The sequence below is a fragment of the Pinus tabuliformis genome, chromosome Q (assembly GCF_031772625.1).
Source record: "Pinus tabuliformis cultivar Carrire ecotype Pingquan chromosome Q, CPIR1, whole genome shotgun sequence".
Classification (NCBI taxonomy): Eukaryota; Viridiplantae; Streptophyta; class Pinopsida; order Pinales; family Pinaceae; genus Pinus; species Pinus tabuliformis.
This window is the reverse complement of record NC_142296.1, coordinates 1,370,893,823-1,370,920,909: the sequence shown is the minus strand read 5'-3', so window position 1 is coordinate 1,370,920,909 and position 27,087 is coordinate 1,370,893,823. Positions and strand designations below refer to the sequence as shown.

Genomic DNA, 27,087 nt, shown 5'->3' with positions numbered 1-27,087 from the left:
GGCGATCCTTCAACTCCCTGAATGCCTTCTGTTGAGATTCAGACCAAAAGAATTTTGCTTTCGCCCCGCCCTTGGTGACTTGACTCAAGGGCCAAGAAATATGAGAAAATCCCAACACAAACCTGCGGTAGAAGTTGGCAAGACCTAGAAAGCTGCGGAGCTCTGTTAGAGTGGTTGGAGAGGGCCAATCCCGAATGACTTGGACCTTGGCTGGATCGACATGCACCCCCTGTTCATCAATGATGTATCCCAGATACTGAACCTCGGTCATGCCAAAAGTGCATTTCTCCAAATTGGCACATAGCTTGTGTTGCCGCAGTGTTTGGAGAACCTGTCGGATGTGTTGGAGGTGCTCTTCCCAACTCTGGCTGAAGATCAGAATGTCATCCAAGTATACTACTACAAAGGAGTTGGTGAATGGCCGCAAGATGTCATCCATTAGCCTCATAAAGGTTGCAGGAGCATTCGTCAATCCGAAAGGCATGACCAACCATTCGAATAGGCCCTCCTTGGATTTGAAGGCAGTCTTCCACACATCTGAGGGTTCAATTGGTACCTGGTGATATCCTGACTTCAAATCGATCTTGCTGAAATATTTCGCCCCCTTTAGTTGGTCTAGGAGGTCATCAATCCGCGGGATCGGGTACCTATTACGGACAGTGATCTTGTTCAGCGCCCGATAGTCAATACAGAGTCTCCACGTCCCATCCTTCTTCTGTACCAACACTATCGGGCTCCCACAGGGCGAAGAACTCGGACGGATGTGACCTTTCTGCAGGAGCTCCTGAATCTGCCTCTTGATTTCATTGTTCTCCAGAACGGAGCGCCGATAAATTGGTCCATTGGGTAGTGGCGCACCTGGGGTCAGATCGATGGAGTGCTTGACTTGACAGTGCAGAGGAACCCCTGCCGGGGAGGTGAAGATGTCTTCGTACTCCTCCACAATCTTTTCCATCTGTAGCTGCCGTGCAGAGGGACCCCGTTTGGAGGCCGCGGCCATTGTCTTCTTCTTCCCTTGAGGGCGTATCATCAGGAAAACAAATTTCCTGGTTTTGGAAATGATCTTACTGCATTGTTTTGCAGTAATCAAAGAGATGGCGGCAGGTGGTGCTACCTCTGGTATCCTGAACAACTTATTTCCCAATGTAATAATAACAGCACGGGGCCTTGATTCATACACAGCATGTCGCTTCCACAAGTATGGTTGTCCTAGTAATACATCACAAACTTCAAGGGGAGCAATGTCACACAATACCTCATCCGTGAAGGGCTTGATGTTGTATGGAAGGCGACACTGCTGGCTCACGCGAAGATCTCGCCCTTGGTGAAGCCACCCAATGGTGTATGGTTGTGGATGTGCTGTGGTCGGTAAGCCCAACCGCTTCACGACCTCTGCCGAAATGAGGTTCTTTTGACTCCCGCTATCAACAATGAACTGTATCGGGGAGCCCTTTACCCACATCTGGGAGTGGAAGAGACGCTCCTCCTCCTCTGGATCTTCGGGTTCATTTTTCTGGATCTTTGCGGTAGCAATAGTGGCGCTGGGATCCGCATCAATGATCTGCTTCCCTTTTTCATACCCCTTATCGGGTTCTGACTCAGAGTCGGAACATGCATCTGATTCTGAAACCTTTAGCTCAGCCACCAGTGACTGCTTGGCCCGACACTCACTTGTGTTGTGAGTGGAGCTCTTATGGAACTCGCACCATTTTCCAGTGTCCTTTCTCAGCTTCGCGGCGTTGCTCTTTGCTTGCAGCTTCGGCTGGTTGTCTTGGGCTGTCCCGCCTTGGCTTTGTCCTTTGTTCTGTGGTTTAGGGGCACCTTTCCCCTGCTTTGGATTCACAGATCCAAAGTCTCGCTTCTTTTGTTTAAACTTCTGCTCGACCTTGACGACATACCGGTATGCTGCGCCGAGCGAGGGGATGTTTAGGAACTGTATTTCTTCCTGGATGTACTTGTGCAGGCAGCCACGGTATTTGAGTATCAAATGTTGCTCCGAATCCTTGATACCCAACTTTGTGCGAAGGGTATGGAAAAGATTGGTGAACTCTGGCACGTCTTGGTCCCTTCCCTGCCGCAGCGTGGTCCACTTTATGTATTCATCCTCATAGCTTCCGACAGGGTAGTACTGCTCCTTGATGGCATCCCGGAACGAATCCCAGGTGGGTGCGGCTGAAAATAGTGAGCCAGTACTTTCATCCTTCTGCTCGCAGTAGGTTTCCCACCAGTCCTTGACGTGGGGGGCTGCTTTGAGAAGAGCAAAAACAATCTTTTCCCGACTCGAAAATTCATGAACAGAAAAATAACCCTCTAGCAGATTTAACCATTTATCTACGGCATCGGCGTCTATCTGACCCTCGAATATGGGGATTTCAAAATTAACTTGTACCTTAAAGGGTGTGGCGTTTCCAGAGGAGCTGCTGGAAGCCGATGCGCCGCTTCTGGGTAGCCGCTGAAGGATCTGCGCAAAGCTGTCCATCATCGCGTTCCGTTGTCGCTCGAGCGCTTCTTCGAGCAAGATTTTGATGGGATCTCCTGCCCCCTCGTCTTTCTTCTCGTCCGCCATGGGAGGCCGTCGGGATTTGCGAGGCTGGTCTTGCAAAGGTTCAACCAGTTCAAGCCCTAACTCCTTATATCCCGACCTTGTTGGGGACATGCAAAGAAAAACAGAGAAAAAGCAGACCGCTCTGATACCACTGATCCGGATTTAAACAGGAACGCAACAAATTACAGAGATAACCATATACACAAAGATGCAGCGGAAATAATACTTCATTTCATTAATGGAAAATACTGAAATATGCTTACAGACATAAATGGAAATAAACTAGCTAGGGCGATGGTAGCTTATCTCTGAGAAGATATGTGATGGCTACATGCCTCTGAACTGTGTTACAATGAGGCTCGAAGGCCTATTTATTGTTGAGAAACAATGGAAAAACCCTTAACATTCCAAAACCTAACCCTAGGAGATGAAACGCCAAACTGTGGGCCCCGTTTGGGGTAAGTTGGTACATCAACTTCCCGGGGTCGTAACTTTGGCATATGATCTCCGTTTGACGCGTACAATAGCTCATTAGAAAGATCTATCCGAGCACTATCATTGTTGGAACGAGCAACACTAGTCCATTCCATGGACTTGTGTTGCCCCCGGATTCCCCAAAAAACGTCGTTTAGGGCCTCAAAACGGCTCCGGAAGTTCAGGACCCGAAAAACTGCTAAAAATAGTAAGTTGTGCTACAATTAAGGAAACTGAAAATGCTGAGAAAGACAATGGTGGGGGTCCAGGTGGACTTGGCAGGTGGCCACCAATATCCACCTGGATCATTGTCCTTCCTTCTGAGAGGACACTGAGTGTTGTAATGGCCCAGCTCGCCACACCTGAAGCACTTGATCTTTGAAATATCCTTCTTTCTTTTGCGCTAGCCCTTTGATGCAAGGGCAACGTCCTCATCTTCCTTCATTGTTTTCGCCCCACAGTTGCTACTACCACTGATGGTTCCCTTCACCAGATCATGCCTCATCTCCTCTTGCTGCAGATCAACCCATACACGTTCCCAATCTGGCAATTTTTATCTGCCCAAGATGCTCTGGATGAAAACTTGCCAATCTTCTAAAATGCAATTTAGCGCTAATCGTACAAACTCTGAGGGTTGGGGTGTTGATCCTACTGAAGCCAGTTGGTCCTAAGCATCTTGAAGCCTCGTAAGGAAGGGGACCACACACTCCCCTTTTTGCACCCTCACGCATCTCAGCGTCTCCTCTAAGTACATATTTTGTTGCTCGGAAGATCCTTCATATAGCGTAGCTAAGGCTTCCCACATTTGTCGGGCAGTATCCTTACCGACTATATGGTATACTACATGATCTCGAACCCCGTCGAGAATGACCTTCTTAATCTTCGCCATCTTAGCCTTGTACTTCTTAAGCGGATCTGCATTGGCAGGTACAACTACCACACTGTTGACATAAGTTTTGAGATCATGCTCATCTAGAAGACAAGAGATCCTAGCCTTCTAGATCACATGGTTGGACGCTCCGTCCAACTGATCTTGATCTCTCAACCTAGCTAATGCCATCTCTCCTGAATAAGTCAAATTGCTCCCTCTTCTCCTCTCTGAAACTGCTGCCCAGTTATTTGCACTCCCTTCTGGAATGAGAAATCCTGCACACAACTACTGTTGCTATGCTTGGAAAATTAGAACTTCTTGCCTAGAAGTCCTATGAGGAAGAAATGCCCTCAGTATGTGTTATTCTCTCCTTCTGACACTATTCTGCCAGCGACAACTGCAAAATAACTGCGTCCCAGTTGAAGATCTGTTTTGCAAGGAAACTGCGTTGCTCCCTTCTGCCGCTGGAAAGCTTCGATTTGGAGAATTGAATTTCTCTGTCAACTCACTCAAAGAAATCAATCTCACTCAAAACTTCGACCTCTTTGGCCTAAGGACTACGTTGTCTCTAGGGTTTCGAACTACTGCCAAGGCAGAATTTCAAGCCTTTGTTTTCCTTTCTGCTCTGACCTCTCGTGCTCACAATTTGTGCTTTGATACCATGTTAAAAATTAGTTACCAGATTCTTACTACAACACACTGATGATATTTCTCCTATTTGTTAATTACTTGAACAAATTAATTGAAGTTTTCTACAGCAAATATCGAAATACATACACTACAGCCTACACAAAATAATCATTGTGGACACTAAATATTGCACTAGAGAGAAATAGACACACATACATTTACACAGCTGTTTTTCGACAATTGTCCTCGGAAAAAGTTAATGTGGGAAAATCGGTGCAACAACTAAGGGTTTTATTATTATGCGGTAGTTTCTGCGTACAAATCATTGGATGCCCAAACTGGTTATCCGATATAGAGAAAAAATGACAAGGAGATAGTGAGGAAAAAATCTCACATTGTCTGACAATTCGAATATGATCTAGGCTCTAGATGGCTGACCCCACATTGGCTTTGCACTGCCTCTCCGTCAACCTATGCAGACCTGCGTCAACCTCTTTGGGGTATGTTTCACCTACTCCTCTGATCTCATGTTGTCTAGAACTTTTCTCTTTTGGCCTTCCAGTCTCACATTCAGGCTTCTAGCTCTAGAATTCGACTTCCTAGCTGAATCTCAGACTCCCTCTCAAGCTCTGTGTTGGCACTGCGTTGCCTCTCTTTATCTTCTATGCCTTGCACTCTCCGGATCTAGAAAACTCTCCTTCGGACTTGTTATGCAACCAACTCACAAAATAGAAGAAAAGATAGATCAACGACTTCAAAATCAACATCTTCAAGGGGGAAACCTCCTTTACATTACACAAATGAACAATTCTTGGATGATTCAAATGAAAAAACCTGCTTTCTATATATAGGTGATCTGAAAATGAGATCTAAGACAATAATAAGGTATTACAGACTTATGTGCATGGATTAGTCTATGTCATTTTATGTAATGGATCGATAAGATTGCGAAATCCACAGACAATGAAGCAGTAAACAAAACATAATAGATAACACATGACACAACAAATTTAATAAGGAGTTCACCCAATATTCATGGGCTACATCTCTCGATCCAGCCTTCAATGGTGGCCTCTCTATTGTCTTCAAGCAGAGTTCTGTTTACAGCAGTGAGCTCAATTTGAGCCTCACACATAACATATTACAATAACAAGAGCTTACTTGAACCTCTCAAGTTCTCTATGAGTACACTGACTCCCTCAAGGCTCTATGTCTCTGTCCTAAACTCTGTCTCGGCATTTGCCTGAAATGCTGCTCCTCTATTATGCTCTTTCTCTGTGGCTTTTAAAGCCAACCGCGTTGCCTGTTTGTTTCATATCCTCGGCTCTCAGTCTCCCCGGCCTATGCACGTTTTGAATCCCTCTGCTAGCATTATACAATTATTTCCTAACGCATGGAGAGGAGGTGGCCACCCATTATGTAACACCAGAGTGCTCGGGCCTCTGAAACTCTTGAAACAGTCGCGCTCTGTTAAACACAGGGAAAATGCATTTTAAACGGAGAAAATTTGCCAAAACGTGATATATCGGACTTCAAAAGTCCTTAAATATGATTCATTCCTCTATCGGGTCCACCTATTGGTCGTTGTCGCTTATCGCATCGGCTCTTCCCTCTTCGCTTTTCGTTTGACAAACGAAACTGCGAAAACATATAAAAACACTGTAAAATCCCACATACCGGACTTCAAAATATATATGTTATCACCTAATTGCCCATCGGGTCGCTCCGATTGCGATATCGCAATCGCTCATTGCAATACCCCCGGGCTGTTATAAGCGCTCCTGCAATCCCCCGATAGCGATCCTGCGATGTAATACGGGTCATCGATCTGCGCGCTTGATCGACGGTCCATATTAACTCCGCCAATCGCCATCGCCATATATATGTGTTAAGCGTCGATATCGTTGTTTTCCATCGCAATTCTTAAGTGGGTTCCGCCGATAGCGATCCGTCGATCGGATCTGGACCGTTGATCGGCCAGATCCGACGGCTACTGTGTATTTTGTTGTTCCACCTCCGATAGCTCCATTTTCTCTATTTTCACGGGTTTTGGGCCTCCTGATAGTGTTTCTCTGCCATGCTAAGGGTGTTCCTCTTGCGAATACTTTGATATTTTTAAAAGATTTTGATCTTTGGCACGATTTTTAAAGAGTTTATGAAGACTTAGAGAGCATTCTCGGATCCATTTGGATCACGCCTTCCCACTGAAAAAGGCTTTTGGACCACCAAAAGTTGGTTTTCAAGCATCTCTTAAGTGAGGATACAACTGCCTCACTTGCCCAATCTCTATCCATTTTGCACTGCTGGGGTTTGAACCTTTGAGTCCTACTCTTAGGTACTCGACATCCCCTTTGCGCGTAGTCCTCACCTTCATGTCCAGAATTGTATCTTCTTGCAGCTCATTGAGGTATTCAGGCAATAGATCATTAATGGAAGGCAATTGACTTTTCTCTTCAGGATCTTCAATTAGAAAAGGTTCAAACAGTCTTAAATTTTCTGCATTTACTACTGAATAGATGTGCATGTATGCTGGCAGATCAAGGCAAAAAGCGTTCTCGCCAATTTTCTCAAGTACCTTAAAAGGCCCATACCTTATTGGCTTCAGCTTCTTTCCTTCACCTTGCATTTTGTCCTTGCTGACATACAGCCATACTTGATCACCAACTTGGAAGTTGTGCTCCACCCGATGTTTATCATGCCTTGCCTTGTATTTGACTTGGCTCTTTTCCAGCTGTTCCTACACTGCCTGGTGAATTTCTTGGATCTATTCAATGAATCTGGTTGCTTTGTTCACATCACTGTTTCCAGCAACTGCTATGTCTTTTTCAAAGACAAAATCCAAGAGAGACCTTGGTATAAAACCAAAACAGGTCTCAAAAGGAAATCTCTGTGTAGAAGAATGTTTAGCACGATTGTAAGCATGTTACACATAACATAAGTGTTCATCCCAAAGCTTGGGATGCTTGCTGCAATAACCCCTTAGCAACTAGATCACTGTTTGGTTGACTACCTTTGTTTGGCCATCTGTCTGTGGATGAAAAGTTGTGCTTTTCTTCAGTCTTGTGTCCATTAATTCCCACAGGCTTGACCAAAACTTCCCAACAAATCGGGAGTCTCGATCAGATACTATGGAAGTGGGTAACCCAAAATGCACGCAGACATGCTGAAAGAGCAATTTCACTGTTTGTTCAGCTCTAATCTGCTTATTACAAGGTATTAAAATACACATTTTGTTGAACCTGTCCACAATAACATATAAATAGTCATGTCCCTTTCTAGATTTTGGCAATCCCCCAACAAAGTCCATGGAAACACTTTCCCAAGGACGGGAAGGAACTGGCAGTGGAGTGTACAAGCCTAGTTTTCTATTGTTGGGCTTGCTTTTAGCACACATGGTACACCCTCTTACATATCTAGAAATTGTTTCATGCATTTTTGGCCAATAGTAGTATCTTTGCAGCTGTGCAACTATTTTACTTACCCCAAAATGACCAAATATCAGAGAAGTATGTACCTCCCTAATTATGTTAATTCTCTCTGTTTGTGGAATGCATAGCTTTCCCAAATGATGCAAGAGTCGGTCCTTAAAATAGTAATCCAATTCTTCTACCTTTTTGCCATTACATAAAGCTACATATACATCTTTAAAGTCTATGTCTTGAGCATATTGTTCAATGTAGCTTTCATGCATTACTGAGTTATGCTTAAGTATGGTAGATGCATTTATGATTGGTCTGGACAACATATCTCAACTTTATTGTGTATGCCCTTTTTATATCTAATGACTAAATGAAACTGCTGTAGGAAACCCATCCACCTATAGTGTCTTGATTGTTGCAATTTAGTTTGTGAGTGCAAGTACTGAAGTGGCCAATGATCAATATGTATTATTGTTTCTTTGTCCATTAAGTAATGTTTCCACTTCTCCGCACTCTGAACTAATGCATACAATTCTTTATCATATGTAGGATAATTAACTACTGCAAAATTAAGAGTCTCAGAATGGTAGCATATGGTTTTACCATGTTGCATCAACACTGCTCCCATGGCATAATCACTGGCATCTGTTTCGATCTCAAATGGTTGTTGAAGATTGGACAATGCTAGTACTAGTGCTGTACTAATTTTTTTTCAAGGTGTCGAAGGCTTTCTGCTATTTGCCTCCCCACTGAAACACCTTGTTCAATCATGTCAAAGCATGTAAGGAGTTGCAGTTAAGGAAAAGTTAGCAATAAATTTTCTCCAATATTGTGCTACCCCTAGGAAGCTTCTAACTTCTGTAGCAGACTTGGGTTTAGGCCAATTTACAATGATTGCAACCTTAGAGGGATCTATCTTTAGTTCACCACCCCCTGCAATATGACCCAAATAATTCAAAGATGTTTTACCAAATCCACACTTTGATAATTTAACATAAAGATTTTCTTTTTTCAAAACATTTACAGTCTTCTTTACATGCTTCAAATGTTCTTCCCATGTTTTACTGAATACAAGAATGTCATCTAGATATACAATTACACTTTCAAAAGATGTTTTACCAAATCCACACTTCGATAATTTAACATAAAGATTTTCTTTTTTCAAAACATCTACAGTCTGTTTTACATGCTTCAAATGTTCTTCCCATGTTTTACTGAATACAAGGATTTCATCTAGATATACAATTACAAAGTCATCAATAAAATGCCTGAGTGCATCATTCATTACTCTCATGAAAGTGGCAAGAGCATTAGTTAAGCCAAAAGGCATAACTAGCCATTCATACAGCCCTTGCTTTGTTTTGAAAGCATTCTTCCATGCATCTTGCTCTGCGACTCTGACCTGATGGTAACCACTACGTAGGTCCAACTTGGAAAAGTAAACAACCTCTTTCAGTTGATCCAATAGATCATCAATGCGAGGAAGGGGATAACGATTCTTGATCGTTATTTTATTCAGTGCTCGGTAATCAATGCACATCCTCCACGAACTGTCCTTCTTTCTCACCAATACTATTGGGGATCTGCATGGCGATGTGCTTGGTCTTATGAACCCTTTTTCGAGCAACTCATGTACCTGCTTCTTGATTTCTGCATTCTCTAAAGCGAATAACCTGTACATTTCGATGTTAGGCAATGGAGCATCTTGCTGCAAATTAATATCATGTACAATTTCCCTTTTTGGTGGCAGACCTTTAGGTTCTTGAAATAAGATATCATATTCGGAAACAACTCTTTCTAAATCAGCCTTTTGTTTAGCACCACAACCCTCAAATACATTGGTTTTTTCAAGTTTCTTTTCCTTTACAACCATCATTAAAAATTGTTTGCATGAATTTACAATTCTTTTCATGTGCCCTGAGTTTATGAGAGTATAATTATTTTTGAGTTTGTGAGCTCTTACAATATATTATATTCCATCTTTAACAAGTTGATACTTATTTTCATCTCTATAGAAGATGGCTTTTCTATCATACAAGTAAGGACTTCCTAAAACAATTCCACATATATCCAAGGGAATTACATCCAACTCAATCTCATCTACAAATGTTGAACCAATGGCAAACCTGAGTTTACATTGTCTAGTCACTTGTAGCTTTGCTTTATCACATAACCAACCCAATGGATATGGCTTCTTGTGAAGTGTGGTTAGTAATCCCAACTTTACAATTGCTTCATAAATTAAGTTTACTTGTGAGCCACTATCAAACAAAGTATCAATTTTTTGATGCTTGGAAATAACTCTAATATGAAAAAGCTCATGTCTTCTTCTCTCATTTTCTTCACTATCAATAGTTTGGGCAGAATTACTAGTAGATGTTTAAGAATTTTTACCTTGTATACCTGTGGTTGTGATGGTTGTTTCATCGCCTGAGTCTGACCCCAAATCTCTCTGAACAGCAGCAGCAACGTTCTTCTCCTTGCCATCGAACTTCTTGGGTTTCATCTCCGGATGTAAAGACCAACAATGTTCATCATCATGTCCATCATTCTTGTAGTGAGTGCATGAAGGTTTGGCCTTTTGTACAACATTGGCCTTCCTCTCTTTCCATTTCTTCTTCCTCTTTTCCTTGTTCTTTCTTGAAGTGGGTTTTGATGATCCCCCAATCTTGGGTTCACATTCTTGCCTCTAGCCTCTAGATGGGTAGCTTGAACAAATACCTCATCTATGCTAGTAGGGTTAAACATAAGAATGGTGTGTCTCAAATAACTATGTAGACCACCTATATACTTCAGCAAAGTTTTAGGTGAGTCTAAAGAAATGCTTAGAATCAAAGCTCTTTTTCTAAACTCTTGGGTGTAGCTTTGCACACTTTGCCCTTTTAATTGGCGAAGAGTTTGCCAACTCATAATAGCTTGCTACATATAGCCTAGTGGATAGAATTGTTTTTTAATTGCAGAAACAAATTCACTCCAGGCAGAAATAATTTTACCATGCTTCTTCAAGTCAACTTGTGTCCTGCCTTCCCACCATACCAAGGCAGTTCCTCCAAGGCGTAGGTTGGCCAGCTGAATCTTACTCTTGTCTGAATCAATGCTCTGCACCATACAATACACATCAATCTGTCTAATCCAGATATCTAGCTTCTTTGCATTTAACTCTCCATCATATATTGGCAAATCAAATTTAATATCTAATTTAATCAAAGATGTTTTTTTTCTTTTTATTTTCAGGGCTATCAAGAGGTGTGGGAAGCTTTTCTTCTTTCCCTTTGCCTTCAGAATGGCCATCTAGAATAGGTTCTTCTATTCCTTTGTCATGTTTGGAAGTTGAAGAATCTTCACTTCGACCTTTCTTGAATTCTCTAAACATTTCTTCTACCATGGCTCTCATGGTCATGAAACTATCCATGAACTGAGAGTCTCATTCCAAGGGATTTTCTTCTGCCATTTTCCTCCTAGGATAGACTCTACCAATTTCTGGGTTAGTTTCAACCAATTCTCCTTCTCCTAATTTAAGCTTTGACCTAGTTATCATTCACTAACAGTCCAGCACAAGCTTGTCTAACCTTAACAACCTTAAGCTCTGATACCACTTGATCTGAAAATGAGATCTAAGACAATAATAAGGTATTACAGAGTTATGTGCATGGATTAGTCTATGTCATTTTATGCAATGGATCGATAAGATTGCGAAATGCACAGACAATGAAGCAGTAAACAAAACATAATAGATAACACATGACACAACAAATTTAATAAGGAGTTCACCCAATACTCCTGGGTTACATCTCCCGGTCCAGCCTTCAGTGGTGGCCTCTCTATTATGTCATCAAGCAGAGTTTTGTTTACAGCAGTGAGCTCAATTTGAGCCTCACACATAACAGATTACAATAACAAGATCTTACTTGAACCTCTCAAGTTCTCTATGAGTACACAGACTCCCTCAAGGCTCTCTGTCTCTGTCCTAAACTCTGTCTCGGCATTTGCCTGAAATACTGCTCCTCTATTATGCTCTCTGTCTGTGGCTTTTAAAGCCAACAACGTTGCCTGTTCGTTTCATATCCTCGGCTCTTAGTCTCCCCAGCCTCTGTGCGCTTTGAATCCCTTTGCCATCATTATGCAATCATTGCCTAACGCATGGAGAGGAGGTGGCCACCCATTTTGTAACGCCAGAGTGCCTTGGGCCTCTGAAACTCTTGAAACAGTCGCGCCCTATTAAACACAGGGAAAATGCATTTTAAACGGAGAAAATTTGCCAAAACGTGATATATCGGACTTCAAAGTCCTTAAATATGATTCATTCCTCTATCGGGTTCGCCTATTGGTCGCTGTCGCTTATCGCATCGGCTCTTCCCTCTTCGCTTTTTGTTTGATAAACGAAATTGCGAAAACATATAAAAACACTGTAAAATCTCGCATACCGCACTTCAAAATATATACGCTATCACCTAATTGCCCATCAGGTCCAGTTCATCGGGTCGCTCCGATTGTGATATTGCAATCGCTCATGGCAATACCGCCAGGCCGTTATAAGAGCTCTTGCAATCCCCCGATAGCGATCCTGTAATGTAATACGGGTCGTCGATCTGCGCGCTTGATCGACAGTCCATATTAACTCCGCCAATCGCCGTCGCCATATATATGTGTTAAGCGCTGATATCGTTGTTCGCCATCGCAATTCTTAAGTGGGTTCCGTCGATAAGCGTTTATTGCCACCGCCGATAGTGATCTGTCGATCGGATCTGGACTGTTGATCGGTCAGATCCGATGGCTACTGTGTATTTTGTTGTTCCACCTCTGATAGCTCCATTTTCTCTGTTTTCATGGGTTTTGGGCCTCCCGATAGTGTTTCTCTGCCATGCTAAGGGTGTTCCTCTTTCGAATACTTTGATCTTTTTAAAAGATTTTGATCTTTGGCATGATTTTTAAAGAGTTTATTAAGACTTAGAGAGCATTCTCGGATCCATTTGGATCAATAGGAATTTAAGGGGTCACAATATAATCAGAGTCGACATAACAATAATAATGTAAGGGCACAACAATAACAATAATGGGCTTCTGTAGAGCACAACAATAACAATAAGGGAGATACACTAATAACAATGAGGGAATACACTAGTATTATAGGGACCTAACATGCCCTTCTCCTTCAAAAACAGTGTTGTCCTCACGCTTGAGTAGTTATGGATGCTTCTGTATAAAATTCTCATCCTCCCATGTGGAATCTTCCGCGGGTAAGTTCTTCCACTTGATCAGATACTCTGAAATTGATCGATTTCATAGCTGCTGAGTTCTTGTTTCCGTGACTGCTTCAAGTTTCAATATGGTGTTTCATTCTTCATCAAGTTTTGGCAATATTGTTTGAACTGGGAGCTTGTCACCTATAACCTTATTTAAGCATGAAACATGGAAAACTGGGTGCACTCGGGAAGATGTAGGAAGCTCCAATTTGTATGCCATAGTACCAATTTTTTGCAACACCTTGTAAGGACCATAATACTTTGGTGATAATTTATTATCCTTCTTAGCTTGCTTGAGGGACATTTGTTTGTATGGTTGTAGCCGTAAAAATACCCAGTCGCCTACATCAAAACTTATTTCGTTGCGATGTTGAACAACCTATTGTTTCATTCTATTTTGCGCTAAAGTGAGGTTATCCATTAAGAGTTGGAGATCTTGTTGTTGATGCTCGATATGATCTTCCACTGCTTGAACCTTAAAATTTTCTTGTAAAGATGATGTGATGGATAATGGATGATATCCATAAAGTGCCATAAATGGGGTCATTTTCGCTGCAGTATGGAAGGAAGTGTTATACCACCAATCAGCGAGAGATAACCACTTGACCCATTGTGTCTGTTTACCAGATACAAAAGCAACAAAGATATCCTTCCAAACATTTGTTCACTATCTCAATTTTCCCATCTGATTGAGGATGATAAGATGAGCTATGAGCTAATTGAGTACCTAGACAAAAGAATAATTTCGTCCAAAAATTTCCTGTGAAATAGGATCTTTGTCGCTTACAATAATCTTTGGGTTTCCATGTAGCTTTTGAATTGTTTCCATAAATGCAGTAGCAACTGTACTAGCTTTAAATGGATGAGATAATGCACAAAAGTGGACATACTTGGTAAATCTAACAACTACCACCATGATCACACTCTTTCATTCGGAGTTGGATAAACCGGTGATAAAATCCATTGGAACCTCCTCCCAACATTGACTTGGAATGGATAAAGGTTGTAACACACCCAGGGTCTTAATTGTCTCAACTTTATTTTGTTGGCAAACCAAACATTCTACCACAAACTTTTGAATATTAGATTTACGGCCATCCCAAAAAAAATCCTTCTTAACCATGTGGTAAATTTTTAAAAATCCTGAGTGTCCTCCTAAGGGAGAGGCGTGTAATTCCCGAAGAATCTTTTGTTTGAGTTGAGAATTCTTACAAAATTACGAGCAACCTTTGTACCATAATGAATCATTATTCTAACTGAATGTCTCATATGCATAAGGATCTTGCTGCAACTTTTAAATGAGTGCCCACACCTTCGTCATTCTTCCATTCATCCCTTGCTTTAGTTATCCAATCTAGTTAGATAATAGAAATGACACAAAGCAATGCTTCCAAATCCTCATCCTTTCTTGAGAGTGCATCTGCAACAACATTTTGCTTCCCTTTTTTATAGATAGTTTCAAAGTCGTAACCCAACATCTTTGTGACCCATTTTTGTTGCTCTTCTGAATATAATCTTTGTTCTAAAAAGTATTTAAGACTATCATGATTTGTTTTTACCTTGAAGTGCCTTCCCATTAGGTAAAGTCACCATTTCTTAAGTACATGTAGTATTGCCAACATTTCTTTCTCGTAAATAACTTTGTGTAAATACTTTCCTTTGATTGGACTTTCAAAAGCAATGGGTCTTCCTTCTTGCATTAAAGCAATACCAATTCCATTCCTTGAGGCATCACATTCCGCAATAAAAAAAAAATTGTGAAGCTTGGCATAGCTAAGACCTGTGTTGGGCACATTGCCTCTTTAAGATGCTCAAAGACCTTAGTTACTTCTGGAGTCTAAGAAAATGCATATTTCTTCAGTAATGTTGTTAGAGGTGTTGTTATTCTCTCATAATTCTTAACAAACTTGTGATAATATCTTGACAATCCGAGAAATCCTTGCAAATGCTTTATGGATGTGTGTATTTTCCCTTTCTTAATGACTTTAATTTTGTTAGGGCCTACCTTAACACCTTCATGAGATACAATATGACCTAGATATTCCACCTCTTGTACTCCAAAGAAACATTTAAAGATTTTGCATATAATTGTTTCTCCTCCAATAGCTTGAGTACCTTGTCCACATGTTGAACATGATCCTTCCAAGACTTGTTGTAGATTAATATATCATCAAAAAATACTAACACAAATTTTCTAAGGGTGGGTTTGAAAATGGAATTCATCAAACCTTGAAATGTAGAAGGTGCATTGGTAAGGTCAAAAGGCATGACCAAAAATTCATAATGACACTAATGAGTTCTAAATGTTGTTTTTGGAACATCTTCAGTCTTCATTCTTATTTGATGATATCCTGAACGAAGATCCAACTTGGTGAAGTAAATTGCTCCATGTAATTCATCAATGACATGAATGGGAAATGTATCTTTAATAGTGAGCTTGTTGAGCTCCCTATAATCCGAACACATATGCCATGATCCATCCTTATTGTGCACCAATACCACTGGAGTAGAGAATGAACTTTCACTAGGTTGAATTATACCAACCTCTAGCATTTCTGCAACCATACATTCAATTTCACTCTTTTGGGCATAGGGATATCTGTAATGTCTGATGTTTGGAGGAATACTTCCTAGAGCCAAATGAATAACATGATCATGATCACGAATAGGTGGGATGCCTTTGGGAGTCTCAAATACCTTGGAATGATTGTTCAAGACTTTTTGGAGGTTTGGAGAAATAGATGATTTCGATGTTTGAGCCTCAAGTGAACATAATTGTGCAATTACGCTCTGTTGTTCTTCCTTTAGAAGCTTTGTCATGCTATTATAATTCATTATCTTTCTTGATTTCCCTGCAATACCCCTTAATTCAAATTCCTTTCCTTCAAAAAAAAAACTCAAAAAAAATTCTTGAAAATTTAAAGCTATCATACCCAAAGATTGTAACCATTGACTCCTAGTACAACATCAACACCACCCATTGGAATGGAAAGCATTGGACTATTCAATACACATTCTCCCATGGATAGCTTGATATTATGGCACTTTCTCAAACAATTTATGGTTCCTCCATTTGCAACCATCACTTGACACTCTGGTGTTGGATATAGGAAGCAATTTAATTCCTTGGCTATCTTACAATGAATAAAATTATAAGTACTACTCGAATCAATCAACACTATTACCTTTTTCTTCTTGATATGTCCTTCTATCTTGAGAGTTTGAAGAGTTGTAATTCCTACCAATGCATTACAAGATATGGTCGAATTCATTTCTTTCTTCTCTGGGGTTGGTTCCCGGTGTATATCTTCTTCTTTTGACGTTTCTTGTTCATTTTCTTCCTTCTCTTCACAATCGATGTAAAATCATTTATTTTCAACACACTTATGACCTTTAGCGTACTTGTTATCACAACTGTAACAAAGCCCTTTTGCTTTTTTTTCATCCAATTGTTGTGGTGTCAACCTTGTAAGTTTTGGAAGGCTAGAAGCAACCACACTTCCATATTTATAGTTGTGAGTGGTAGGCTTCCTTATTGTCATAATTTTGCTTTCAATTTTTCTTGTCATCTAAATGCTTTCTCCAATGAATCAAGTTCCCAAAGGCGAACCTCATGTTGGATGTTATCCTTTAGAGTCCGTATGCTCCTCTGGAATATCATTTACCCTTATATATTCAACTTTTGGAAGTCCTCAATGTGCTCCACTATTGAACCCTTTTGTTTGAGATTTATCAATTGGCTAAAAAAGGTGTTGCTTTTTGTATCCTCATAATGTGCTATCATTTCCTCCGTAAAAATTGATCAAGTAACAATTTGTTTCCGAGAGTAAAGCCATTGCTACCATACAAACTAATTGGGTTCTAAATATAAAGTTGCAATGCGTACCTTTTGTGTGTTTTGCACATTATAGCGATCAAAATATTGCTCCATCTGTAGTATCCATATTACAAGATCCTTGCCATCAAACTTCCTCATATAGATCTTTGGAATATGGTGGGTCTTCAATCCAATATTGAAGTCTATGAAATCATGATTAAAATTTATTTTGTTCTCATCATGAGTTTTTTCTACTACCTTTTCACCATTATAAAGCATTTCGTGTAGCAACTTTGTCAAACCTCTCTTTAAACCTTCCATGTCTTTCTTCAAATCTTCAATGTTGTCTTTTGATTTATTGATGTCATTCTTCAAACCATCAATCTTAGCTTCCATGTCATTCTTCAAACCATCCATCTTAGCTTCTGTTACTTTTTGTGAGAGTGAAATTTGTTGCACTTGGTCTCATAATTTTAATATATCATGTTGCATTTCTTCCTCTTCTTCATGAGTCATAGAAGAGCTTTCGGGTTGCTTACTAAGTGTTTCCATTTTCTTTCTTCGGGGCATCAATTAATGATAATTATGCTTCATTATTCCCTTTGAATCACTTCAAACTAATTTTTCAAACAAAACTTGTGCAAATTTTTAAAAAAAAAAAAAAAAAACTACACACCTTTTATTTATTTTTGCTTTGTAGGAGCTCGATTTTGAATTTGATGTATCTCTGAAATTTCGGATCTCCAAGGTCTGAAATTTCGTCATGTCGTAGACTTTTGAGTCCTCTTTCCAACCCCACAAGTCTGATCAACATTGGATTTTCCAAGCAAGAGTTTGTCCAATCTCCCACAATGACCTGATTATACACTGGTTCAGTAAAGCGAACTTGTACGAAGTGCCATGTGTCACTATTACGACCTTCGGCCCTAAAAGTGATACCCAACAAACTACAGTCTGTCCTCTTTCTGTATCTTTTTACGAAATTTGAATTTCGTGCTCAAAAAGAAAATTATGACGATTTTCCCAAGGTCACCTATTTGGGATGGAATTCAGGATCTTGCGAAAACCCTAACATCCTCTATTCATATCTCTGAAAATTTTGCGAGAAACAGTGTGAAATTCGAACACAAAGCTCTTCAAGATGTCGTCTCAAAAGGGTTTTTCTTTTTCAACTTCATAGATCATTTCAAAAAAAAAAACTATAGCAAAAATGCCACAATGACCTGTTTGAAGCAGTGAAACCCTATAATCCAAAGCTCTGATAGCAAATGTTATGCAACCAGCTTACAAAATAGAAGAAAAAATAGATCAATGACTTCAAAATCAGCCTCTTCGATGGGGCAACCTCTTTTACATTACACAAATGAACAATTCTTGGATGATTCAAATGACAAAATTTCTTTTCCATATATAGAGTCTAAGGGGTCACAACATAATCAGAGACAACATAACAATAATAATGTAAAGGCACAACAATAACAATAGTGGGCCTTTATGGAGCATAACAATAACAATAAGAGGGCTACACTAATAACAATAAGGGAACACACTAGTATTATAGAGACCTAACAGGACTACTATCTCTACCCCTCACAGCAAGAAGATCACTTGATCTCACTCCGGCAACTCAACACTGCTACTCTTGAGAAATTCGATCTCTGATCTCTCATTCGATATGTTCTCCAAGTGCCCATTGAACTCCTTATAATCTCTCATTGGAGCTCCAACAACCAAGATTAAAACATAATCAAGGGTTAAAATTAACTAAGAGTTGATCCTAGTCTTTTTCTAGAAAACTTGCACCTCATTTAATTAATACCCTTTAATCAACCACATTTCCTAAGTTTAGACTTAAGGAACCATTTAAAAAAAATTATTATTTCAATTAAACCGTCTCTAAGTGGAATTTTCCCAAATGATTTCTGGGTATTAGAGAATGCATGTGTTTTAACCTCTGCAAAATCTCGAGGCTAGAGCACATCCGATGCTACAAAAATCAACCGTCAAAGCAAACTCAATTTAGATGATTGTCACATAAAATTTCTCTTCATTATCTTTCAATTGACAAGGTAAACTTATGTACCAAAAAATATGTTTATTAACATCAAACCATATTTGTTTTTCATAAACAATTTTTTCCCCTTCCGTTTACAAGAAGGAATTTCCATGTTCACAAAAGGCAATCTCCAACATCAACTATTCCAATAAAAGAAATCTTCAACATCATCTCTCCTCTCCCAACGAGTTCAAGATTCACAAACGACTTTTCTAATAAAGAAAGTCTTCAACATCATCTCTCCCAACCGATCGAAGTAAAGAAATCTTCAACATCATCTCTCCTCTCCCAACGAGTTCAAGATTCACAAACGACTTTTCTAATAAAGAAAGTCTTCAACATCATCTCTCCCAACCGATCGAAGATACAAAATGCAAAGTGAGTAAACAAACTAAATTGAAATGCTTATTCAATCACAAATAAGAAGGATAAAACCCTATAAAGCCAAAGACAAATAATATTCACATGGTGGTTGGAATAAGTTAATGCCACCTCACCAACAAAAGTCTTTATACAAATCAAAATAATTATTGCATAAAGATTACTTATTAAAAACAACTTCAATAACTTCACCTTCAATAAATTGATAAATGATCTTCAATTGCTACAATCCCACATCCAAAGAATTTTACTACATAAGCCTGGTCAACACATGTTGAACTCTCCCTACAAAATAAAAAGTCTTTAAACCTTTCAATTAAAAAATATTAATCATTTATCAGCTATATAAAATATGAGATTTATTTTATTCCTTTAAATTCTAAACTTAGTATAGTAAAAAACAATGAATTGATAACAGTACTTTGAATTCAAGTGAGTTGCATCATTTCAAAAAATAGTAATCTTACGCAAAAGCAAGAAGTATAACTCTGTACAACTTACCAAAACAAACGCATAACTCTTTAAAACTTGAATGGTAAACTTACCCAAAAGAAAGAAGCATAACTCTTTACAACTTACCCAAAATCAAGACATAACTCTCTAAAACTTGAGCAAAAGCAAGACGGATAACTTTAAAGCTTATCCAAAAGCGAAAAGGATAATTATTTAAATAATATATCTCAAATTATATGTACAAAATTGGAATCTTAAAAATACATTATTGCCTCTTATTTTCCAAAGCACATTCAAACAAGCTACCCAATCACACTACCAAACTCCTAACAAATAGTTTTGAACCAAAGAATTACAATCACCAAAGGTGATAACATTGCTATATAACCAAGAATATTCTCATAACGACAAGGAAAAACCTAGCCGCGCTCCGCTCTGCTCTGCGGAGTTGAAACAGAGTTACAGCCGCCATCGATCATCGACGCAGCCATGAGCGGTCCAGGGGGCGGGGAGGCCGCTCCCACCCCTCCAATTTCATCTGAAGAAGCATTTCGCAGCCTGTTAAAACAGCAAGGGAAGAAACGCAAGTCTTCAGAGGCGCCGAAGTTCATTAAGAAACTTGAAGAGATTCCTGAGATTGCTCTCCCAGAGGAACAATCGATCAAAATCGCTCTAGCTCTGGCTGACAGAGGCCTAGTAGGGCAGTTTATGGGCCGTTGGCCATCCACAAAAATCACGGACGAATGGATTCAGCGAAACTGGAGACCTCAGCTAAAAAACAACGTGATCTGTTATGCTGTGGGACGAGGCTACTTCATTTTTGAATTTACATCCAAAGAAGATCGTGATTTGGTGTTCAGAAACGGGCCGTATTTTATGGGAAATCAAGGTCTGTACCTAAACAAATGGAGCCCCGACTTCGATCCCTCCGTAGATGTCCCTAAGGAGGCGCCGGTCTGGGTTCGCCTTCCTAATCTCCCGATACACTGCTGGAGCTATCAATCCCTGCAGAAGATCGGAAATGGGCTGGGTCGTTTCATTGACAAAGCTGATCACAAGGGCCAATATACCTGCGCCAGAATCTGCGTGGAAGTCGATCTGGAAGCCGGTCTGCCCGAAGCGGTCAAGCTCACAGTTGGAGAATGGCAGCATTATCAGAAGCTGGATTACGAGCAGTTGCCGTTCAAATGCCGAACCTGTCATGAACATGGACATTTCCAGCGTGACTGCCCAAAAGCTTCAGCAGGGATCACGGTTGAAGAGGAAGGATGGAAAGAAATTAAAAAGGGAAAGGTTGTCCCAAAACCCCCGGGGCAGAATACCTCTGCATCGCTGGGGAAGCCACAATCTAACCCAAAGCTCAATGCTGATTTCAAAGATGGCTCCTCCTCAGGAGAAAAGGTGGAGGCCATGGAGACACAAGAGGAAACTGGAAATAAGTCGAAGCAAGTGAAAGATATTGAAGGCGAATCATCGGCTCCTCCAGTTGATGATGGTCAGAAGGGTAAAGAAGGTAATGAAGAGCATATCAGCCTCGCCTCCGAATCTGAGGAAGATTCTGAAGAGAGAGACTCTGAAACTGATAACTCGCAAGTCACTCCTATTAAATCGACAAGGGGCCGGAAATCCAAGAAGAAACAGCGTGAGGAAAAAACTTATCTAGATGTCCTCCAAGGTTCCCAAAAAACCCTCAAAGGAATGATGAATACGAGATCTGGGCGCAAGAGTAACAGGGCTCCAAAAGGAGCCTCAATCCCTCAAGTCAGTAAATAATGAAATACGTCTCCTGGAACTGTAGAGGATTAGGCAGCAGGTTGAAAGAGGAAGCCGTCAAAGACATAGTGAGAATATATTCGCCTGAAATCCTCCTCATCCAGGAGACTAAGCTGGAGGAACCCCTTCTCCTCCAATCCAGTAAAGTATTTTGGCAAAAAGGTCAAGGAAGAGCGGTTAGTGCAAGAGGTGCTTCTGGTGGAATAGCCACCTTCTGGAACAACGCCATTTATGATCTCATTCAAGAAAAAAGCAGTCCCCATTGGCTTTTCACTCAGCTCCTTCACAAAGATTCTGGTCAACAGGTAAGTATGTTTAATCTATATGCTCCTGTTTTGCCAGGGGAAAAAAAAATTTGTTGGAACTCGCTTCAATCTTTTCTTTCAGAACAAAATCCAGGAAATATTATCATTGCAGGGGATCTGAATGTCACCCTTGCTCTTGATGAGAAAAAGGGAGGCTCCATTGTCAGGGACCCTGCCAGAGAATGGGTTGAAGATATTATGCTGGGCTGGGACCTGGAGGATATAAAACCTACTTCAGGCAAATTCACCTGGTCCAACAAAAGATTAGCCCCAAATCATATAGCTGCCCGTTTGGACAGATTCCTTGTCCATTCTTCCTTCCTGACTTGCGGTCTTATGGCCACTTCTAAAATTCTTCCAAATCTCATTTCTGATCACAAGCCCATCCTCCTTGAGCTTTCACTGGATGGTAATTTAGGCCCCATTCCATTCCGGTTCAGCCCTCTGTGGATTCAGCAAGAAGGATTTCAAGATGTAGTTTCGGATGCCTGGAATAGGCCTGTCCATGGTTCCCCATTCTTTGTGTGGGAAGAGAAAATTAGGGTTTTAAAAAGAAGTCTTAAGGAGTGGGCAAAAAGATTGGAAACACCTACTGCCAAAAGAAAAGAATCTCTCAACAACCTTGCTGCCCATCAAACAGCAATGGAGAATAGTCCTGTAACTCAAAATCTCCTTCAAAAAGAAGTCGAGTTGCAAAAAAAGGTTCACAGATCTAGCAGGGAGGAGGAAGAATTCTGGAGACAGAAATCTAGAAATTTATGGTTAAAGTCCGGAGATAGGAACACCAGCTTCTTTCACAAACAAGCCGAAGCCAGAAAGCACTTCAAAACAGTTTCTGAGATACAATACCAAAACACAGTTATAAAGGATTTTGATGGCATTAAGAGAGCTGCTTATTCATTCTTCAAAGATCTTTATTCGGCTCCTGAAGAAAACCCTATTGATCCCCAGGCCTATCCGATGGACTTAATTCCCAATAGCGTTAAGGAATCGGACAACGTCATGTTGACTGCTCCGATCAGCTTGGACGAAATTAAGCAAATTCTGGATTCTATGGAGCCTGATAAAGCCCCAGGCCCTGATGGGTTCACTGTCAGGTTTTTCTTGGCCTGCTGGTCGACAATTAAAAAAGATTTATTGAGAATGGTCAGAAAATCCCAGAATTGTGCAAAGCTGGGCGGTGGCATCAATTCGGCATTTCTAGCCTTGATCCCAAAGGAGAAAGGCGCTTCCGACTTCAGCAGATTTAGGCCCATATCCTTGTGCAACTCTAGCTACAAGCTGGTCTCCAAAATAATTGCCAACAGGTTAAAGAATATTTTGCCAGCCATCATCCCTGAAAATCAAGGCGGATTCATAAAAGGAAGAAAGATTTTGGACAACATTGTGCTGGTGCAAGAAGCTGTCCATTCAAGTTGCCAAAGAAAAGAGAAAGGTATGGTTATTAAGCTCGATCTGGCTAATGCTTTCGATAGGGTGAGACACGATTTTTTGTTCAATGTAATGAAGAAACTAGGTTTCTCATCCGCCTTCATAAACTGGGTGAATGCCTGTATTGCCTCGCCATGGATCGCGCCACTGGTCAATGGCCGCTCAACTGACTTCTTCCAAGCCTCTAGAGGCCTCAGACAAGGCTGTCCCTTGTCTCCACTCCTTTATGCTATTCAGGCCTCGGTCCTCAGTTTCCAGCTTGATCACAATCAGAAGATTCAAATTCTGCCTGGCCTCAGAACTACTCAGAGGGTGAAGGATATCAATCATGCACAGTTCGCAGATGACACATTGCTGCTTGGAGGAGCCAGCCTAATCTCTGCCAGATCCTTCAAGAAGGAGCTGGACATTTACAAATCGTTCTCAGGAAGCAAAATTAACTATCGAAAATGCTCAATCTATGGCTGGAACTGCTCGATCAAGGAGCTGTCTGACATTGCAAGGCTTTTAGAAATGGATGGAATTCGTAATTGGGAGTCATTTAAATATCTCGGGATCCCAATCTTCAAATCCAAACCCAAATTTGCCCATTGGATGCCGCTGCTCGATAAGTTAAAGAACAGAATCCAAGCTTGGGGTGCCTCATGGCTGAATAATGCAGGGAAAGTCATCCTGATGAAGTCGGTCCTTATAAGTATGCCTCTTTACCAAAACTCAGTTCTCCTTGCCCCCAAATCCTTTCTCAGCAAAATGGACAGTTTGTTGAGAAGATTTCTATGGGAAGGTGGGAACAACAATGACAGAAGGATCCATTTAGTGAACTGGGAGACCATCAAGAAACCACTTCTGGAAGGCGGCCTCCATCTGCGTAACTTGGCTGTTCAAAACCTTGCTTTGGGATCCAAGATCTTGTGGAATTTAGTTTCCGGTAAATCTAGTTGGAGCAAAAGAGTCATCTGGAAGAAATACTACCAAGGGCAACGCTTGAGATGCCTGGATAAGCCTCCAAGAACCTTAAAAGGATCTCCGATCTTCAATCTCTGCAGTTCTGCTATGGAGCAATTCAGCCAGCAACTTTACTGGATCCCTGGTAATGGGAGAAAAATTAAAATCTGGGAAGATTCAATTCTGGGTGACCAACCTTTGATTCATGTGGAGGGGCTTGCAAATATCAGAGCTTGGCTTCAGTCCTCCAACTTGCACACCTTGTGGGACATTTCCACCTGGAAGAACGATCCAGATAGGCTTTGGGATTGTTGGAATCTGGGAGAGATTCCTCTTATGTTGCAGGGGGAAGCTTCACTTCTGCTGGATCTGCTTCAAGGCAAGTCTCCCTCAAAGGCCACCTCTAAAGACAAAAGAGGCTGGGGCTCCCTCTCAGGCTCTTACACAGCTGCCGAAGGTTACAAAAGTATACTGGCTGTCCCTTATGCTCCTCCTGACCCAGCTAAATGGAAATTTATATGGGATTTCCCCTCTCTCCCCAAAATTGACTTTTTCTGTTGGACTGTTGCGCACAATAGCATTCTCACCAGAGATAATTTGAGAAGAAGAGGGATGGAAGGGCCCTCCAGATGCCCCCTTTGTTTGGCTGCTGAAGAAAATGTCAATCATCTGCTGTTGCTTTGCCCATTTGCTCAGGTAGTCTGGAGGGGAGTTCTGAGGTTAGACCCTGCAAATTTTGTTCTTCCAGAAAGCATCTCTACTCTGCTCCGAACCTGGGTCATTCTACCTCCCTTTTGCCTTAAAAAAAAAAGTCTTCTCAAAATAAGCTGGATGTGGATCCCTAAGTTTATATGCTGGAAGCTGTGGTTGGAGAGGAATAATAGGATTTTCAGAGGAGAAAGCTGCAATTCTACACGGGTAATTTCTAAAATCAAAGCTCTGTTAGGCGAGGCTTTGGAAGCCAATTCTACTTCCAGGAATGAAATGAATTTGGACAAAGAAGAGGAGCAATGGCTCCAAGAACTGGTACCGAATCTGAACGAAAGATCCACACCTACTGCTCCTATCCATGCCAACTGGGAGATCAGACTGGAGGAACAGGAGTTTATCAAGTGGAGATCAACCTTAGATGAACACTGTTTGTTCTTCGATGGGGCTTCTAAAGGAAACCCTGGGGTGGCTGGCAGTGGTGGGGTTCTTTTGAAACCTGGAGGATCAACAGAATTGCGATTCCATTGGGGTCTGGGCACCGAAACCAACAATAGAGCAGAGGCTCTAGCATTGTGGCAAGGGCTGAACCTGGCGATTAATCGAAACATCCTCTCTCTCTGTGTATTTGGAGACTCTAGACTCATCATCCAGGCGATGTCCTCTCATAAGACTCCTCATCAGGTCCATTTAGCCACTGTTATCAAAAAAATTCAACTCTTACTGCCCAAGTTCAGAAAAATCTCCTTCTATCACATATTAAGGGAACTCAACTCTCAAGCAGATATGGAGGCCAATCTTGGCTCCCTCTGCAACCGAAGAGCACTGGTGGTCAATTCGAGGGAATCCTCCTGTCCTATTCCATAAGGTTTCTGCTGTTCGATCCGCTGCTCCTATCTGATCCAATGGTTATTACTCTGCTCCTCCCTCCCCTGCTTCTCGGGTCCTTCCCTCAGGGTATTTTCAATCTTTATAAAGTCTTGATATCAGGGCCGCTCTCAGACAACCTTCTTATCAATACCTCTATCTCCTGTCAGAGCTCTACTTGCGGATTCAAAACAGTCCCTCAAAAGCCAACTCAGATCCAGATCAGAACCTACCCTGTTCTCTCATCCGAACACTGGTTTCCCCTCACATCTGAACACTCTCATAGCTATTCAATCCCTAAAGGCGGCAATCGTTCTGTAGTTCTAAGAAATGCAATTTTGTGCGATGAAGCTCCTCATGCCACCTGTATACCCTCCAAAGCAACCGAGGTTTCACTTTAGCTCGGTCCTCCACTGTTAGCTGGTTCAGGGATTGACCAAAGAAGTCCGTCGACCTCGGACGTTACAGCGACCATAGCCAGGCAGCTCCTTCAACTATGCGGATTCTTCTCCTATCGAAGCAATCAATCTTTCTGCAATGAATCGCTTGATGCGTTATCTCCTGTTCTCGACGTTAGATTGACAGAACAGTCCATGACTTCTCTCCTTCTGACAAGCTGAATTGTAAAAGCTAGCGGCAGGCAGTTTGCCGCCATAAATAAAATCTATAACCGTTATTGTCAAAACAAAAAAAAAAACATTGCTATATATAAAGGCATGCACAATATATGACAAAATTTTGCCTAGGCCATTCTTCACCATCCAACCTTCACAACCTTAGTCTCCAAAATATGCTTTACTATCTCTTGTTTACCACAAAAGCCACTTGCATTTTACTTTTCATGGCTGCGCAAGTACTTATTTGGTCCTTACATGGACAGAGTCTTGAAAGCTTTCAATTACATCTGGTTCACGATATCCTTTTATAATGCAAGCCAAAATATATAAATGTAAACAAATGATATCAATGATTTTGTAGATTCATTCTCTTAATTAGTGCTCACCAATAAATCAATGAATGGAATCACTGACTTCTACCTTTGCATTTCATTGCATTGGCTGGGATCTCCACTATGATGTCATAATGTATCTTGCTCCACTAACACACCATTCTTGTCAATGAGGCATTTGATTTATCAGACTTAAGAGACTTATACAATTGCTTTTTCA

At 40.9% G+C, this 27,087-nt stretch overlaps 1 protein-coding gene across 1 annotated transcript; it reads left to right on the top strand.

The window, feature by feature from the left end:
* Nucleotides 1-22,303: 22,303 nt before the first annotated feature.
* Nucleotides 22,304-25,918, top strand: LOC149225013 (uncharacterized). Its single transcript, XM_089388330.1, has 2 exons — nt 22,304-23,274; nt 23,443-25,918. The coding sequence occupies exons 1-2, from the start codon at nt 22,304-22,306 to the stop codon at nt 25,916-25,918; spliced, it is 3,447 nt and encodes a 1,148-aa protein (XP_089244456.1).
* Nucleotides 25,919-27,087: the final 1,169 nt, after the last annotated feature.

Coding starts and splice junctions, on each gene's coding strand:
- LOC149225013 (XM_089388330.1), top strand. CDS start 22,304: ATGGCCACTTCTAAAATTCTTCCAAATCTCATTTCTGATCACAAGCCC. Junction 23,275..23,442: donor TCCAAAATAATTGCCAACAG/GTTAAAGAATAT, acceptor TGCTTTCGATAG/GGTGAGACACGATTTTTTGT.